We start from the raw sequence: 17,630 nt of genomic DNA on the forward strand, positions 1-17,630 counted from the left end.
AGCTAAATCATTAAGATCTTTTTTAACACTTGTAAAAATATATTCAAATAGAGAAGACACTTTGCTCTTTACATACCTTTTCACACTAAAACAATGAAGAAAAAAGACCTTAAACAAATACAGATAATTATACCATTTCTCGGCACAGGTCTTAGTTAATATTAAGCCTGGGATTTTTAAAGGCACTTAAGAGAGCTAAATGCCTAAAATCCACTCCTTGGAAAAATCCCAGGGGAAATACCTACCTGGGTCATCCCTAGATGTGAACCTGAAAGTTTGGTTGCTGGGGCAGCACCCACAGGAAAGTTCTTTTAAACAGGTAAAAGGCTCTATTGCTCAGATAATCAATGCTGCACAACACACAGTCATCTTGTTTTAGAAGAAAGTGTAAGAAATAAATCAATGATTTTACTAAACTGAAGGATCTAAAAGTGTTGGAGAAACTGATGGCTGATTTATATGAGAAAGAAGACTACAACTAGCACTGGTCTCTTTCCTGGGATTATGGCCCTGATTCAGCTAAGCGCTTAAGCACCTTACTTAAGTACATGCTTAAGTAAGGAACTATTCCTGGGCTCCCAGTTATGCATAAGCTTCAATAACTGACAATCTCAGCCTAACTCAGAAACAAGGGAAGAACCTTATTCACCCAAGACAGATACCTAGCTAGAATCTCAAGACACCTGTATGTATTATATTTTATAAATATATAAAATGAGAGCAATATCTACATCATCTTTGTTCTGCCCATGTAGGTGTCGGTGCTACATTATATACACTGGTTTTGTATGCTCCAATGTTTGCCTAGAGTAAAATCAGAAGTTTAAAAATGTATATAATTATGCAATACTGCATCTAAAATCTGAGTACCTCCTGAAATGGTGCTAACATTTTCTGATTTCTTCTCAGATTCCTCTTCTAGCTTCTCATTTTCACCAGGATCGATTTTAGTGCTGTCTTTGAAAGAGATGGCACTCTATTTAAAAAACAAACATATAAAAACAAAATATAGTGTTTTTAGGTTACAGTGAGACAGGCGCAATTAAAAATAGTGTAGTTTCTTTGTGAAAATGAAAACCTCGGGAGAATGAGTAAGGTCCTCATTATGCAATGAGATGTGCATGAAGCTCACTGGAGGAATGGGGCCGTAGTGTAGGAATATCCAGAATGCATCATTATGGCACTCTTTTTTTTTTTTTTTTTTTTGCTAGCTGACAAAACCAGGTTTTGGTACAAAAACATTGTCTCAGGCAGTCTGGATTTTGTCAAAGTCAGGTAATCAGCTTTACATATTAATATATAAACAGAGAGAACACGTTTGCATTTCTATAGCAGCTTCCCTCCAAAAATCCCAAAGCACTTTTCAAATATTAATGAATTCAGCTTCACAGCACTATGTGAAGTAAGTATTACTAGCCTAATTTTTCTGATGAGAAAGCTAATGCAGGGCGAAAGATAGGAACTGTAATAGAAACAAACATAGAATTCAGATATCCTGACTCTTTCGTTTGTACCTACCCTATGAGACTTTTCATACCTTTCATTGTTTTCCCTTTTCACAAAGTTATTGTAAGTTTTGGATTTTCATCCTAGATGTGCCCTCATCCCTGTTGTGCCAGACTTCTGAGAGGCATAGCAATGGGGAAAGTAGCCGGGCACTTATTGCATGTTTGTTCCCCCTCCGCTAGACGGAGCTAAAGTGCTTCTCCGTATACACTGTGTGAGGGAATTGTGGCAAGAGGCAGCCTGCAGACTTGTATGGAATGCCTGCCCTGCAGGGGAACAGAGAGAGACCATGCAGCAGCAGAAAGAGGGACAGAACTAGAGAAAAAAATGGGGGAAGGAAAAAACTAAGGGCAAACAGAACTATAAAAGATATCCCAGGTGAGCAACCGGCGTTCAGAGAAGCGGATCCCTGAGGTGGGAACAGGAAAAGAGTGAGGATTGGTGGAGAGGGAACAAGACTTGGAAGAGAGAGGAGAAGAGTGGGAAAAAGAACAAGGTAAGGAGCTTAACCAGGAATGAAAAGCAAAAGCCAGAAAAATACAGGAGAAAGACAATAAAACAGGTGAGATGTGTCATGGTATAAAAGTACGGTTGCCAACCCTCCAGGATTGTCCTGGACTCTCCAGGAATTAAAGATTAATCTTTAATTAAAGATTATGTCATGTGATGAAACCTCCAGGAATACTACCAACCAAAATTGGCAACCCTATGTAAAGGAAGCAGGGAGTGGGGATGACCTGCCTCAGGCACTGCTCTGCAGCAAATGTGGTAGAGGGAGACACAACAAGGCCAGGAACCACTGCTGTAAATATATGTTAATAAGATGTAAAAATGGTAGTTTACAGTTATTTACCTAGAAAGTTTGGCAGCAGAATCAGAGTAATTTAGAACTGCCTGTTAACCTACAAGCCATAGAAGCTAATAAGAGTAAAAAAAGCCATTGTACAACTATGGGATATCACTTGGAAGAGATTCAGATTGATAGAGATGGTATTTTGCCAGCCCTCTAGTGGAAAAACCATCAACATACAGAGACTAAACAACCACAACACCAGAGTAAAGACCCATTCCATTCTAAAACCTACTTTGCACCCCTTCAGACTGTCCTGACAGTGTTGGACTCCTGTGTGTGGTTTGTGGGACACTGAATTTTCATGTGCTGCAATATATATACTGCTTACTGTATTTTTCACTCCATGCATCTGATGAAGTGGGTTTTAGCCCACAAAAGCTTATGTCCAAATAAATTTGTTAGTCTCTAAGGTGCCACAAGGACTCCTCGTTGTTTTTGCTGATACAGACTAATACGGCTACCACTCTGAAAACTGAATTTTCTGTAAACAGAATCAGTTCATTCTAATATACTTATTAACATTTTTGAATGACCCTCTTACAGTGATGTCTTACAATTGTATCTGGTATTATCCATGCCCTGATCCCACTCCCATCCACAACAATCACAAATCTTCATTCCTACTACAACTTTCCATCAAAACAGTCATTTCTACTCTCCGATTGCTGGTCTTTCTTTTCTCCTTCCCCTATCTCTCAAGATCCATAGCAGTCCAGCAGGTGTAGCAATCTGTGTGCTGTGCCCTAAGCTGAGGATGGTTACTTCAAATTCCTAAGAATTTGGACTTTCCCTCACTTGTGGTCTACAATGGATGGTGCAGCTAGATAGCCCCCAAATTTGTAAGATTGCAGTTTGTTCATCTCACACCTTGTGTGGCTTCAGAGCTTGCCAGTCTTGGTAAACCCAGCAGATCTCAAAAGGTAGGTGGTTGAGAAGATAACCAGAAATGAGAGGGACTATAGGGAAGGGTGTGACTGCAAGGAAGGGAGAAGGCTTAGGATACTTTGGATAGTTTCAAGGAACAAGCCATGGCCTACTGGAGTGGGCAGAAGAAGACTGGTTATACAAAAGTCTTTGTGGAATTGACTCAAAAGGTTCAGTGTTTTTGGTATCTCACCCTACATCCTGCCACAGCAGTTAAGATTGACTGAGATGCTCTTGCTGTCAGGTCCTTGATTTGAATTCTGCAGGACTGCCGCAGAGCCTTCTCCAGTTGAGAATCACTGGCTTTGTCATGTTCTAGTCTTGGTGGTCTGCCTGAGCTTGGGTTTGGTGATCTTCAGGGTACGATGTATTTTTTATGTGATGTGGCATGTAGCTGATTTAGTTTAGTCTTGTTTTTTTGTTTAGTTGGTGGTGGCAACAGTGCTTATGGATAGCTTTGTCACCTATGGAGCTAAATTCTATATAGTGCAAATAACAACAGAATTTGGCTCTATCTGGTTTTAGTTTTTGTATCTAAGTGCTTAGAGACTACAGTTTAAAAGTGTTTTAAAAATTCACTATAGGACAAATCTTGAGATATTTAGCTCTTACTTTGTCCTCCTCGAGGAAAACTCCCGTTGACGTCAAGAAGAACTTCACTTGGATAAAACTTGAGTTAAGATCTCAGGATCTGCTCCCTTACCTTTTCAGGGTACTGAACCGCTAGTACTTTTGAGGTAGGCCCATTTTTAGTTATAAGGAACTCAACTGCAAGACCTTCTCCAAAAAGGAGGAATTCTTTTATAAGGAGAATGAACATTTTAAGGACTTTTTTTTGTTTTCTAAGGCACAAGGGAGACATGTAAAGATCTGTTAAGATGCTAATACTATGCAGCTAGGCATTAACTGACAGCACTGTCCATGCTGTACCTTTTACATCTTTCTTACCTTTCTTCCATCAGATTCCTTTTCAATTACCAGGTTGCTGTCTTCCCCACTCTTTTGTTCCTCTTCTTTTTCTTCTTTCATATCATAAAGCACAGTTAATTCTGGTTTGCTTTCTGGGGCTTGCACCTTTAAATGCAGTTTGGGAATGAGTTGTAGTGGGGAAATATGATCATAATGAGTGTGCAAGATGCGGACAGCAATATCACTTGTGGCCACTGTCTTTGGAAGATCAAATCCATTTTCTGCATCACAAAACATATGATTTTTAAATCTGTAAACAGAGAATTGAAACAAAAGAATTCTCTAGTAAAGTCAGTATAATTATTTGTACATCACACTTCAATATTCCAGTACATTTATCACAGTAATACAGGCACCTATGTTGCCTTTTACCATATGTCACAGTTTGGGGAACAAATCTGGTTAGATGGTCATCACATGCTCACCCAGCACCGAGAGCTGCCACCAGCCCCTCCAAGATAGCTAAAACAGAATTAAAAGAATTAAGCTCTGCATGCAGTTAAGGATCATGGCCAGGCAGAGAAGGGGAGGAGTCAGCTGTTCTATATAGCATCCTCATAGGTAAATTGGACTCATTTATTAGGCACATTTCTGCATAGGTTAATGCAGCTGCTGTCTGTATTAAGTCCCTCTCCACGGTTTCCACAAACAAGCTGAGGAGGCACTTAAGGTAAAGAGAGTCAAGCTAGGAGAACAAGCACATCACCTGCCTCTGTGCCACCGTAGGAAATGGGCTAGAAGGCATACAGAAGGAGATCAATTCTGTGTCAAATCAGATACCCAAGAACTTGGGCCTTTTCCCCCCATGGATCTTTGGCCTGCCATAGTATGACTGGAGGTCCCATTTCTGACCAAGCAGACCTGTTCAAATGAGAACTCTCCTTCTGCCCATTTTAATACAAGAAGATATTGGCTAGAATTATAAAATCTTCCACACATAAACCTCCATCTTTTGCTTAGGAACACTGGGTGAGATTCTGTGCTGTGCTTTAAAAGGTGCAGCATATTCTGTGCCCAATCGAAGGATGCTAACATAACATCAAGCCACTTTTACGCACTCCTGATTCAAGGCTCCTTTGCCGCACATAGAATAATTTAAACAGTTCTGGGGGGGCACAAGTTACAGAAGCCTCCCTAGGCTGCCCTATAGGCTGCAATGCTGTCTCCAGAGTGCTGTAGCCCTGCCCCAACATAGCCATCCTATCCTGAGCAGACCCCCTACAATAGGGCTTGCGAGGGAGTCCTCAGCAGGCAGTCTTACAGCTGTCTTCCACAATTCCAGTGTTTGGCACACTCCCCCCTCCCTCCAGGCAGATGAGGGCCACTTGTGGAGTAAAGTGCTACTCAACATGAATAAGGGTTGTCAGAAACTGGCCCTGAGTCTTTATTCCATAGAGATGTACAAAGATAGAGCTAATTTGAAGATAACACTTTTGTACTGTACCTTGGATTCTTCTTGAGGTTTCCCCAAATACAGAAAGTGATATTTTTATCTTTTATGACCACATCCATATTTCCACTGTCAGAATCTGTGAAAGTACTAGCCTTCTGCAAAAAACAAATCAGCATATTACTCTAAATTAAACTAGGATGGAGTTGATGTACTTGACACTGATGAAAGAACTGCTATTGTCTTTGCACTAAGAATAATTAAAAAGTTGAGCAAATCATAAATTCTTAGGATAACATCTGAATTAAGTAAAATCTACATGTGATAATTTGTAACGGCCTATACGAGATTTAAAACTATAAAACTTTCTTCACTGTGATCACTAGCTAAAATGTTAAAAACAGTCATTGATTACTGTATAATTTAATTCAGTGAATTAACTGATCACATTTATGACATATTTCTTATCTGCCCTAGAAAGACAGAGTCTTCCCCTTGTTCTCTCTAAGTGGGGACTTGCCCCTATAATGGTCAGTCCTGGCACTTCTGTACAAAGGCCCAGAAAACCCACTTGTTCAGTGATACACTCTAGTTACAATGGCCACACATTATCCTTTATTTAGGTGCATGGCATTGTATTACAGCCACTCAATGCCTTTAGTCTGTAAATTCCAGGTAGTCAGGGATTCTCTCTTTTATCTGGTACACTTGAGCTGTGATAAAGTCTTGTGCACAACTACCAGAATTACATAAATCAAATAATAGTGATCCAGTATCTATAAGGCACCCATTATTGTGGTATCTGGCTGCACTTCATATGAGTACCAACAACAACTTCTCAAAATTGGGAAGCGTATATTTTGATGCCAATTTGTCCTCCTTTTTGGCAGCTTCTCGCATAGATATCGTCACATATTTTTCTATGCTGCTGCTTATGCATAAAATACCCTACGTGTAATGATCCCCTTCCTTCAAATCTATTTAAGTAACCTTAGAGCGAGCATTTTATATTTATTGAAGATTCTCCAAAATTATAAAATGTAAAGGGACCCTGGGACAAACTGGTAAGCGATAGGTTAATTTGACTTCAACTGTGTTAGCTTACAAATCTGCTTTCTCCACCAAGGACAAGAGCTGGGAGTAAGGCAGTTGTACACTCAGGAATGTCAGAGGCAGCTATTTTTTTTGAAAACCCCTTTTCATAAAGTTATCTCAGAGCAAGGCAAAATTCTATTACACCCTGACAACCAGTAACAGGATAACAAGGCTGTTTGTTGAAGAGCCATTGTCCATTCTGTCTCCCACAGAAACAAACACATAATAATCTACAATTTTTAAAGATACAGTTCATCACAGAATATACAAATAAGGTATTAACATTAAAATATCAGCGAGAAATAGAAGGAAGCAGCACATTTTGATATGTATATTCAGACAGTGCAAGGATAAGGTGAAAGCTGAGCTGTGGCCATCAAGATTGTAAATCGAAGATCAAAGGAAGAGCTAACTGTAACCTGAAAGGTTTCAGAGTGGTAGCCATGTTAGTCTGTATCAGCAAAAAGAACGAGGAGTACTTGTGGCACCTTAGAGACTAACAAATTTATTTGGGCATAAGCTTTTGTGGGCTAAAACCCCCTTCATCAGATGCATGCCGTGGAAAATACAGTAGGAAGATATATATCAGATATACAGAGAACATGAAAAAATGGGGGTCGGAGAACACTTCAACCTCCCTGGACACACAATTACAGACCTAAACATCACAATTCTTCAACAAAAAAACTTCAAAAACAGACTCCAACAAGAAACTGCAGAACTGGAATTAATTTACAAACTGGACACCATTAAATTAGGCTTGAATAAAGACTGGGAGTGGATGGGTCATTACACAAACTAAAAACTATTTCCGCATGCTAATTTTCCCCCTACTGTTACTCACACCTTCTTGTCAACTGTTTGAAATGGGCCATCCTGATTATCACTACAAAAGTTTTTTTTCTCCTGCTGATAATATCCCACCTTAATTGATTAGTCTTGTTAGAGTTGGTATGGCAACCCCCATTTTTTCTCTGTATATATATATCTTCCTACTGTATTTCCACTGCATGCATATGAGGTGGGTTTTAGCCTACGAAAGCTTATGCCCAAATAAATTTGTTAGTCTCTAAGGTGCCACAAGTACTCTTCGTTCTTGTAACCTGAAAGATGACCACTATACTATCAAAGAAGTGTTCTGTCTTTAGACATTCTGTGTTCAGATACAAAAGGAGCAACATCTAGAGAGAAAGTAACATGAGGGATGCCAAGATGGGAAACTGAGAAGTTCTTTCATAAGAGCAACTCACATAAGGCTGGGAATTGCTAGTTCAGCAGTCCAGTGTCTGCCTGGATACCCTACTACAGTGTTAGAGAAAGCCATATCTGAATTTAGAGAAGATTATACAAACAGTTTTGGAAGTTCATTTATTCCTGTTGGTACCATTGGACCAAATGGCACCAGGAACCAGACCGTGGCAGAGAACCAAACTGAGGTTCAAAGGAGAAAACAAGTTGACAGCTCCCTGTATATACACAAATCATCTACATCTTTCACCATTGAATCCTGACAACCAACATCCATCAAATGCTGAATCTTAAGACAGACTAAGTATTTGCATCCTCACACTCATTTTAAGTAGTATACTTACCTGTATTAAAATACATAGCTTCCACATCTTATCTCCAAATGAGAAACTTAGACAACTTCTGAACACTGTCACTGGTGATGAAACCTGACACTACACCCTCTGTTGTTCTTATTGCAAAGTGACAGACATTCATTAAATTTCATATAATAACTATAAAGATGACACTGGTTAACAAATTTGATTCATTTTAAGTATTTTTTTTTTACCATTTAAGTTTTTTTTAGTTAGTTAACAGAAACGTTTAACTTTTAAGTCTGTTAACTTCAAATTATTAAACCAAATTACTACTAGTCACAACTGACTTTTTAATTGAATGCACAGTGTGACAATTCCAGTAAATGATATCTGGTTGATTTTCTCAGTGTTTTTATGCACTAAATTGTATTTTACGTTTGCTCCTCTGATTTCTTGCTGTTTCACTTGCAGTAATAATGTCCAGAATCTAGTTTACCATATGCAGTGCTCTTACTCCTTGGCCTTGAATTATTTTGGCTAAACAATACTAATTAATGGGGGGGTTACTGAAGGAGAATCAGCCTTCTGATATGTTACTAAAAGTTTAAGACTTTGCATAACTCAACTTTCAAGTAACCCCTAGCTCCTACAAGATTCTGTGTATCTCATTGTGGCATAGTATAAAGTGGTGACCTTTTAGAATTCAAGTTAAGCTACAAGATTCTATACGACAGTAAATCTAGGTGTGACTTACTGTTAGCCCCAAATGCGCATGTTTGTATGAACAGCTTGTTCATTTGTAGGAAGACTGTGCCAAGGATGTAGTAATAATTGGTTAAGTTTGGAGAGTGTTTTCTGAAACTAGATCATCCGTATTTAGAAGTTCCCTGCGTGTGTCCAGGAAGAAAGAGCAGTGAGAGGAATTAGTAAGGTATGAAAGAACAGAATTTCCAGAGATAAGGACAAGCATTATAGCCAGTTCAAAGTAAACAAATACTCAAAGTCAAGTAGGAAAATCAGGTATTAAAATGGCAGAAGAAATAGATTACTGACTGAAATAAGCAAACAGAAACTGTAGAAAGTTAAGTCAAGCAGCTAGAGGTGTTGCAGATTAAGAATACACAGCTCATTACATAGACAGACATGGTCAATGAGCAAATAAGATCACTACAGATGCTCAGAACCACTGTGAAAGGAAACCAAGCTCAAAATATATATAATGTTGTCGTGCAAAAATTCATATCTTCCATTGTTGTTTGCAGTGTTGTTGTAGCTGTGTTGGTCCCAGGATAGTAGAGAGACAAAGACCAACTTCTGTTGACAACAGAGACAAGCTTTCAAGCTTACACAGAGCTCTTCTTCAGGTTATTAATTAATATCAGTTCAGAAACAGCTTCATCTTCAGTTAACCATTAGCAAAATATATAAGTGAAAGGTAATGGAGCTGGAAGAGGAGCTTAACAGGGCAACAAATATTATAGAAAGCAACAGAGGGTCCTGTGGCACCTTTAAGACTAACAGATGTATTGGAGCAGAAGCTTTCATGGGTGAATGCCCACTTCGTCAGACACATGCGTCTGACGAAGTGGGCATTCACCCACGAAAGCTTATGCTCCAATACATCTGTTAGTCTTAAAGGTGCCACAGGACCCTCTGTTGCTTTTTACAGATCCAGACTAACACGGCTACCCCTCTGATACTAAATATTATAGAGAAAAAAATGAGATCGTGTCAGAAGCAAAACCTTCTATGAGCAGCTGAGACAAATGCGTCTTGCTCAGAACAGACATAATCCTGATGATGAAAGATTTTAAGAGGAGCTTTTTGAGTTTACTTGACAATTTAAGGGATGATATTAAGTATTATTTGTTTATCGAGATACCATGCTTTTGGCTAACACACATAGCGAATGGATTCTGGTCTACTAAGCCATACTCAAAAAGTAACGAAGACCGGGCAGTTGCATACTATACTTCTGCTGCAGAGACCATTGATGTACTTGTCAAACTGAAAATGGAGTGGGGAGAACAGCCACAGTCTTCACCCTTATTCCAGTGCAATGGACAAGGACAGGAATTAAAGCAGAAAAATAGCTATGAGAATATAATTTTTTCCCGACATCATTAAAGGAACTACCAGAGAGGCTATAAAGATGAGTCCCAGAGAAGATGTGGGAACGGAAGACCATGAATTCAACATTGAGTTTCATGCCTACTTATTAATGTAATGAATAATTATTAATATTAGCCTCATATGTATTTGACAGATTTTAATGTGTTTAATTGATTTTGGAGAATTGTGGTGAGAGATCACCTTACACAAATGGATAGCTGAATGTGGAAAATAGTTTGGCATACGTGTTAAGCAAACTTAAAAAGGCAAGGCTTAATGTAACTTCAACTGTGTTCACTAAAAATTCCTTTCCCAATAGTTCAGTGTGAGACAGAAATACCCTGCAGCATCAGAAAAAGCTATTTGAACTAGAGAATCCAGACACCTTTGGCTGATGCCTACCAATCCCTGCCAGTACAAGTGACCAGACCAGAGGGGAAGCTAAACTGGACCTTGATGATACCAAGTAACAAAATCTTGAAAGCGAAATCTTTTTCTCAGATGAGTAGTCACATTGAAGTCAATGGAACTACTTAGATCAGTAAAGCAAACAGCAGTTTATTTTGTTGGAGGTGTGTGCGCGCCACATGCACAGTCATCAGAAAGTTTTTCCCCTAGCAGCAACCGTCGGGTTGGCTGTGGAGCCCCCTGGAGTGGCGCCTTCATGGCACTCAATACATGACCCTGCCGACCCGGCGTCTCCTCAGTTCCTTCTTGCCGGTTACTCCGACAGAGGGGAAGGCGGGAGGGTTTGGAATGGATGAGCAACATAACTCAAAGAACAACAGTTACAAGAAGGGGAGTAACCATTTTTTCTTCTTTGAGTGCTTGCTCATATCAATTCCAATTAGGTGACTCCCAAGCCTTACCTAGGCAGTGGGGTCAGAGTTATGGAATTGCTAATTGGAGCACCGTTCTGCCGAAAGCCGCATCATCTCTGGCATGCTAGATGATGGCGTAATGAGAGGTGAACGTGTGCACTGAGGACCAAGTTGCTGCCCTGCAGATTTCTTGTATTGGGATTTGGGCTAGGAATGCCGTTGATTTGGCCTGAGCCCTTGTGGAGTGTGCTGTAAGAGCCGGGGCTGGTATTTTGGCCAGCTCATAGCACATGCGGATGCATGACGTGATCCAGGAAGATATCTTTTGAGATGAGATCGGGAGCCCTTTTATCCAGTCTGTCACCACTATGAATAACTGATTCGACTTCCTGCACTCGATGTAGAAGGCTAGTGCTCGCCGACCATCCAGGGAGTGCAGTCTCTGCTCACGGCAACTGGCATGAGGCTTAGGATAAAAAACAGGCAGGAAAATGTCTTGACTACTGTGGAAGTGTGACACAACTTTAGGAAGAAAGGCCGGGTGGGGCCAGAGTTGCATCTTATATCCCTGTGAAAAAACATATAGGGTGGGTCAGGGGTAAGGGCCATTAACTCAGAAACCCTCCTTGCTGATGTAATGGTGACCAGAAAGGCTACCTTCCATGACAGATAGAGAAGGGAGCAAGTTGCCAGTGGTTCAAATGGGAGCCCCCATTAGCCTGGAAAGAACTAGGTTAAGGTCCCATGAGGGAACAGGCTGTCTAATCTGGGGATGAAGCCATTCCAGACCCTTGAGGAACCGGCCAACCATAGGGTTGACAAAGACATAGTGTCCAGACACTCCTGGATGGAAAGCCGAGATAGCAGTGAGATGTACCTTTATGGATGACGCTGCCAGGCCTTACTGTTTCAGGTGCAGAAGGTACTCTAAGATGAGAGGTACAGGTGCTGGAAGAGGGAGTGTATGATGCTGGTCACACCAACAAGTAAACCTTTTCCACTTTGCCAGATACATGGCTCTAGTGGAGGGCTTCCTGCTGCCGAGTAGGACCTCCCTTACCTGTTCCTAGCACAGAAGCTCCATGGGGTTTAGCCATGAAGATTCCAGGCTATGAGGTGGAGGAACTACAGGTCAGGATGATGAAGACGACTGTGGTCCTGAGTGATTGGGGCGTCAACATGATCGGGGAGGAGAGGCAACGTGATCGGGGCATCCACCGATAGTTCCAGTACTGTGGTGTACCAGTGTTGTTGAGGCCACGCTGGTGCCACCAGAATTATCTCTGTCCCGTCCCTGCAGACCTTGAGGGACGAAGCATTGCCGGTTTGCCTCGAGACAGTGCCGCATGTTGTGGCACCGGAGGCTTGGTGCGAAGGACCGGGGACCATGGCGCCATCATGGCGATGAGGTCCCTCGCGGCCTCAAAGGTGTCCGGGGTGGATGGTAGTTCCACATCCTCAATGACCTGGCTCAGGGAGTCCAATGGCACCTGATTCGATGGTCCCCCTTGCGAGGCTGAAATCAACGGTGCCAGCTCCAAAGTTTTTGGCACTGGGTGCTCCTCCCTGGGACATGCCTCATTGGCCGCCTCCGAAGGGGTGGGTCTCAGAGTCGGAGATAAAACGGTTACTCACCTTTGTAACTGTTGTTCTTCGAGATGTGTTGCTCATATCCATTCCAATTAGGTGTGCGCGTGCCGCGTGCACGATCGTCGGAGAAATTTTCTACCCTAGCAACACCCGGTGGGTCGGCTGTGGAGCCCCCTGGAGTGGCGCCTTCATGGTGCTGGATATATACCCCAGCCGACCCAGCGCCCCCTCAGTTCCTTCTTGCCGGCTACTCCGACAGTGGGGAAGGAGGGCGGGTTTGGAATGGATATGAGCAACACATCTCGAAGAACAACAGTTACAAAGGTGAGTAACCGTTTTTTCTTCTTCGAGTGCTTGCTCATATCGATTCCAATTAGGTGACTCCCAAGCCTTACCTAGGCGGTGGGGTCGGAGTGAGACATCGCTGTGTGCAAAACCGCTGATCCGAATGCAGCATCGTCTCTGGACTGCTGTACCAGCGTATAGTGAGCGGCGAAGGTGTGGACCGATGACCGAACTGCAGCTCTACAAATGTCCTGGATCGGGACATGAGCCAGGAAGGCAGTCGAGGAGGCTTGGGCCCTCGTGGAGTGGGCGGTGAGGCGCGGCGTCGGGACACCGGCCAGGTCGTAGCAAGCACGAATGCAGAGACGCTGTGAGGAGACCGGTAAGCCTTTCATCCGGTCGGCCACTGCAACGAAGAGTTGTGTCGTCTTCCTAAACGGCTTTGTACGTTCAATATAGAAAGCCAGGGCCCTGCGTACGTCCAAGGAATGCATACGCTGGTCTTGACGGGTAGCATGCGGCTTAGGATGGAAGACCGGGAGAAATATATCCTGGTTCACATGAAAAGCTGAAACTACCTTGGGGAGAAAGGCAGGGTGGGGGCGAAGCTGCACCTTGTCTTTATGGAAAACTGTGTATGGAGGCTCAGACGTGAGCGCCCTGATTTCAGAAACACGCCTTGCTGAAGTGATGGCTACAAGGAAGGCTGTCTTCCAAGATAGGTACAGGAGTGAGCAAGTAGCCAATGGCTCGAACGGGGGCCCTGTGAGCTTGGAGAGAACTAGGTTGAGATCCCACGCCGGAACGGGTCGGCGTTGCTCTGGGTACAGTCGTTCTAAGCCCTTGAGGAATCTGACGACCATCGGGTTAGAGAAGACCGAGGAAGCGAGTTCTCCTGGGTGGAAAGCCGATATAGCGGCCAGGTGAACCCTGATCGAAGATATCGCCAGGCCCTGCTGTTTCAGGGATAGGAGATATTCGAGTATAAAAGGAATAGACACCTGCAAGGGGGGCGTGGCCCGCTGCTCGCACCAACAGGAGAACCGTTTCCACTTGGCTAAGTAAGTGGTCCTTGTAGCGGGCTTTCTACTTCCCAGCAGAATCTGTTGCACGGGATGTGAGCATTGTAGCTCCGTCCGATTCAGCCATGGAGCATCCACGCCATGAGGTGGAGCGATTGTAGGTCGGGGTGACAGAGTCGGCCGTGATCCTGAGAGATCAGATCTGGGCACACGGGAAGTGTGATTGGAGTTTGAACCGATAGCTCCAGAAGCGTGGTGTACCAGTGCTGCCTTGGCCAAGCTGGAGCGACTAGAATCAGACGTGCCTGGTCTCTGCGTAGCTTGAGCAGTACCCTGTGGACCAGTGGGAATGGAGGAAAAGCGTAGAACAGCTCCGGAGAACGCCCTTGTAGGGAGCAGAACGCGTGGCACTTCCTGTTGGCTCGAGATGCGATCAGGTCGACCTGGGGAAATCCCCACCTCTGGAAGATGGAATAGATGATATCTGGACGAATCGACCACTCGTGCGTCTGGAAGGATCTGCTGAGACGGTCTGCTAGAGTGTTCTGGGCTGCAGGGAGGAACGATGCCGTGAGATGTATCGAGTGGGCAATGCAGAACTCCCACAGGCGAGTGGCCTCTTGGCATAGGAGAGACGACCGGGCTCCTCCTTGCTTGTTGATGTAGAACATGGCCGTGGTGTTGTCTGTGAGGACTGACACGCAACGGCCATGTAGGAGACCGAGAAATGCCTGACAGGCTAGGCGCACCGCCATCAGCTCTCGAACGTTGATGTGCAGAGCTAGTTGGGATGCGGTCCACAGGCCCTGGGTATGGTGGTCCCCGAGGTGAGCGCCCCAACCTAGAGACGAAGTGTCTGTGACCAGGTGCAGGGAGGGTTGTGGGGTGTGAAATGGCACTCCTGCGCAAACCGCCTTGTGATCCAGCCACCAGGTGAGAGAGGTCAAGACCGAGTCTGGAACCATGACCACCATGCTCAGGTTGTCCCGATAAGGATGGTACACCGACGATACCCAGGCCTGAAGTGGGCGAAGCCGAAGTCTGGCATGCCTGGTTACGTAAGTGCAAGAGGCCATGTGTCCCAACAGGCCGAGGCACGTCCTTATTGTGGTGATCGGGAAGACCTGGAGTCCGTGGATGATGTTTGTGATGGTGTGAAACCGAGTGTCTGGAAGAAGAGCTCGGGCGAGTCTGGAGTCTAAGACTGCCCCGATAAACTCTATTCTCTGGGTTGGATCCAGAGTGGACTTCTCTTTGTTGAGTAGAATGCCTAACTCGTGGAATGTTTGCAGTATTATCTGGACATGAGCTTGAACTTGCTCCCTGGTGCGGCCGCGCACCAGCCAGTCGTCTAGATACGGGAACACCTGTATCCTCTGTCGACGAAGGTATGCTGCCACGACAGCCATACATTTTGTGAACACTCTCGGAGCCGCGGACAAGCCGAAGGGAAGGACGGCAAATTGGTAGTGCACCTTGTTTACTACAAATCGAAGGAAGCGCCTGTGTGGGGGGTAGATTCCTATATGAAAATATGCGTCCTTCATATCGAGGGCGGCGAACCAGTCTCCAGGATCCAGGGAGGGGATGATGGTCCCCAAGGCGACCATGAGGAACTTCAACTTTACTATGAATTTGTTGAGTCCGCGTAAGTCTAAAATGGGTCGCAGACCTCCTTTTGACTTGGGGATCAGGAAGTAGCGGGAGTAGAACCCCCTGCCCCTTAACTCTGGGGGCACCTCCTCTATGGCCCCCATAGAGAGGAGGCCAAAAACCTCCTGTGTAAGGAGATGCTCGTGAGAAGGGTCCCTGAAGAGGGACAGGGAGGAGAGGTGGGAGGGGGGGAACGAAGAGAACTGGAGAGCGTATCCCCTCTCCACCGTGCGAAGGACCCAATGGTCCGAGGTTATAAGGGACCAAGCACGGTGGAAACGGGAGAGGCGATCCCGAAAGGAAGGAGATGGATCCTGGGTAGTGGCTGGGGCGCCGTCCTCGAGCGCACCTTCAAAAGTTTTGTCTAGGACCTGAAGGTGGCCTAGGTGGGCCCTGGTTCTGACCAGGTTGAGGGGCGGTCGACCTTCGTCTACCACCTCGGCCCCGCCTTCTGGCAAAGTCCTGTCTCGGACGAGGCGGGGGAGGGTAGAACCTTTGCGGCTGGGGCCTAAAGGGTCTGCGCTGGGGCCCTGGGACATGCATCCCCAGGGAGCGCATAATGGTTCTCGAGTCCTTGAGGCTCTGCAATCGAGAGTCCGTCTTGTCCAAGAACAGCCCTTGGCCCTCGAACGGTAAATCCTGCAGGGTCTGCTGCAGTTCTGGCGGCAAGCCCAAAACCTGGAGCCAGGAGACGCGTCGCATGGCTATGCCCAATGCTAGTGTCCTGGCGGCAGAGTCCGCTATGTCCAAGGAGGCTTGTAAGGAGGTCCTAGCCACCTTCTTACCCTCCTCCACTAAGGCCCCGAACTCCTCCCTTGAGTCCTGGGGAACCAACTCTTTGAATTTACCCATGGAGTTCCATGAGTTGTAACTGTAGCGGCTCAAAAGCGCCTGTTGGTTCGCGGCTCTGAGCTGCAGACCGCCCGCCAAGTATACTTTACGCCCGAACAAATCGAAGCATTTAGCGTCCTTCGATTTGGGTGCTGCCGCCTGCTGGCCATGACGCTCTCTTGCGTTCACCGAGGACACGACCAGTGAACACGGTGGAGGGTGAGTATATAAGTACTCATAGTCCTTGGAGGGGACGAAGTACTTTCTTTCTACCCCTCTGGCTGTGGGTGGGATGGAGGCAGGGATTTGCCATATGGTAGTGGCATTAGCCTGAATCGTCCGAATCAGTGGTAATGCCACCCAGGATGGGCCATCAGCCAACAGGATGCTCACCACCGGGTCCTGCACCTCTACTATCTCCTCCGCCTGGAGGTCCATATTACGTGCCATCCTACGTAATAGGTCCTGGTGAGCACGAAGATCTATTGGGGGCGGGCCCGAGGCTGTTGTGCCCGCCACCGCCTCATCCGGAGAAGATGAGGAGGATGCCTCCGGGGGCAAGGAGTCCAAAGGAGGGTCCGGCTCTAAAGGCCCCTGAAGCGGAGGATCTCCTGCCCCGGGGTCTAGGGCCTGAGGTGTAGGCACAGGAGCCTCCATGCCCCCTGGAGGAGGACGGGAGATGGTGGCCTCCGAGACTCTGGGCTCGGAGCGTACCGAGCGAGAGGCTGATGGAGGAGCCCCTTGCGCTTGGTGATACGCCCACGGAGTCCAGAAAGACCAATGCATAGGGTCCTGCGCAGGGTCCTCTGCCCCTTCCGGCCAGTGACCCAAGTCAGCGGCAGCCTGACCCTGAGGAGGGTATGCTGATCTGGAAGCCCCGTCGGAGGAGCGAGATGCTGATCTCGAGGGCCAGGGTGGTGCCGAACGCATCTGCATGGGCTCGGTACGATACGGTGCCGGTCCTCAGGCGAGCGGTCCCTGCGCGGTGCCGGTGAGCGGTACCGTGATCGAGATCGGTGCCGCTGGCCATGT

At 45.4% G+C, this 17,630-nt stretch overlaps 1 protein-coding gene across 1 annotated transcript in view; it reads right to left on the bottom strand.

Annotated features, from left to right (window-relative positions):
* DNAI7 (dynein axonemal intermediate chain 7) overlaps positions 1 to 17,630 on the bottom strand; it is a 52,764-nt gene that overhangs the window by 15,941 nt on the left and 19,193 nt on the right. Inside the window, exons 7-9 of the mRNA XM_065410120.1 lie at positions 5,697 to 5,800; positions 4,232 to 4,502; positions 871 to 976 (exon numbers count right to left, since the gene is read on the bottom strand). Of these exons, the coding sequence (XP_065266192.1) occupies positions 871 to 976; positions 4,232 to 4,502; positions 5,697 to 5,800 (481 nt within the window). The remainder of the gene's footprint in view (positions 1 to 870; positions 977 to 4,231; positions 4,503 to 5,696; positions 5,801 to 17,630) is intronic.

The sequence above is a fragment of the Emys orbicularis genome, chromosome 1 (genome assembly GCF_028017835.1).
Source record: "Emys orbicularis isolate rEmyOrb1 chromosome 1, rEmyOrb1.hap1, whole genome shotgun sequence".
Classification (NCBI taxonomy): domain Eukaryota; kingdom Metazoa; phylum Chordata; order Testudines; family Emydidae; genus Emys; species Emys orbicularis.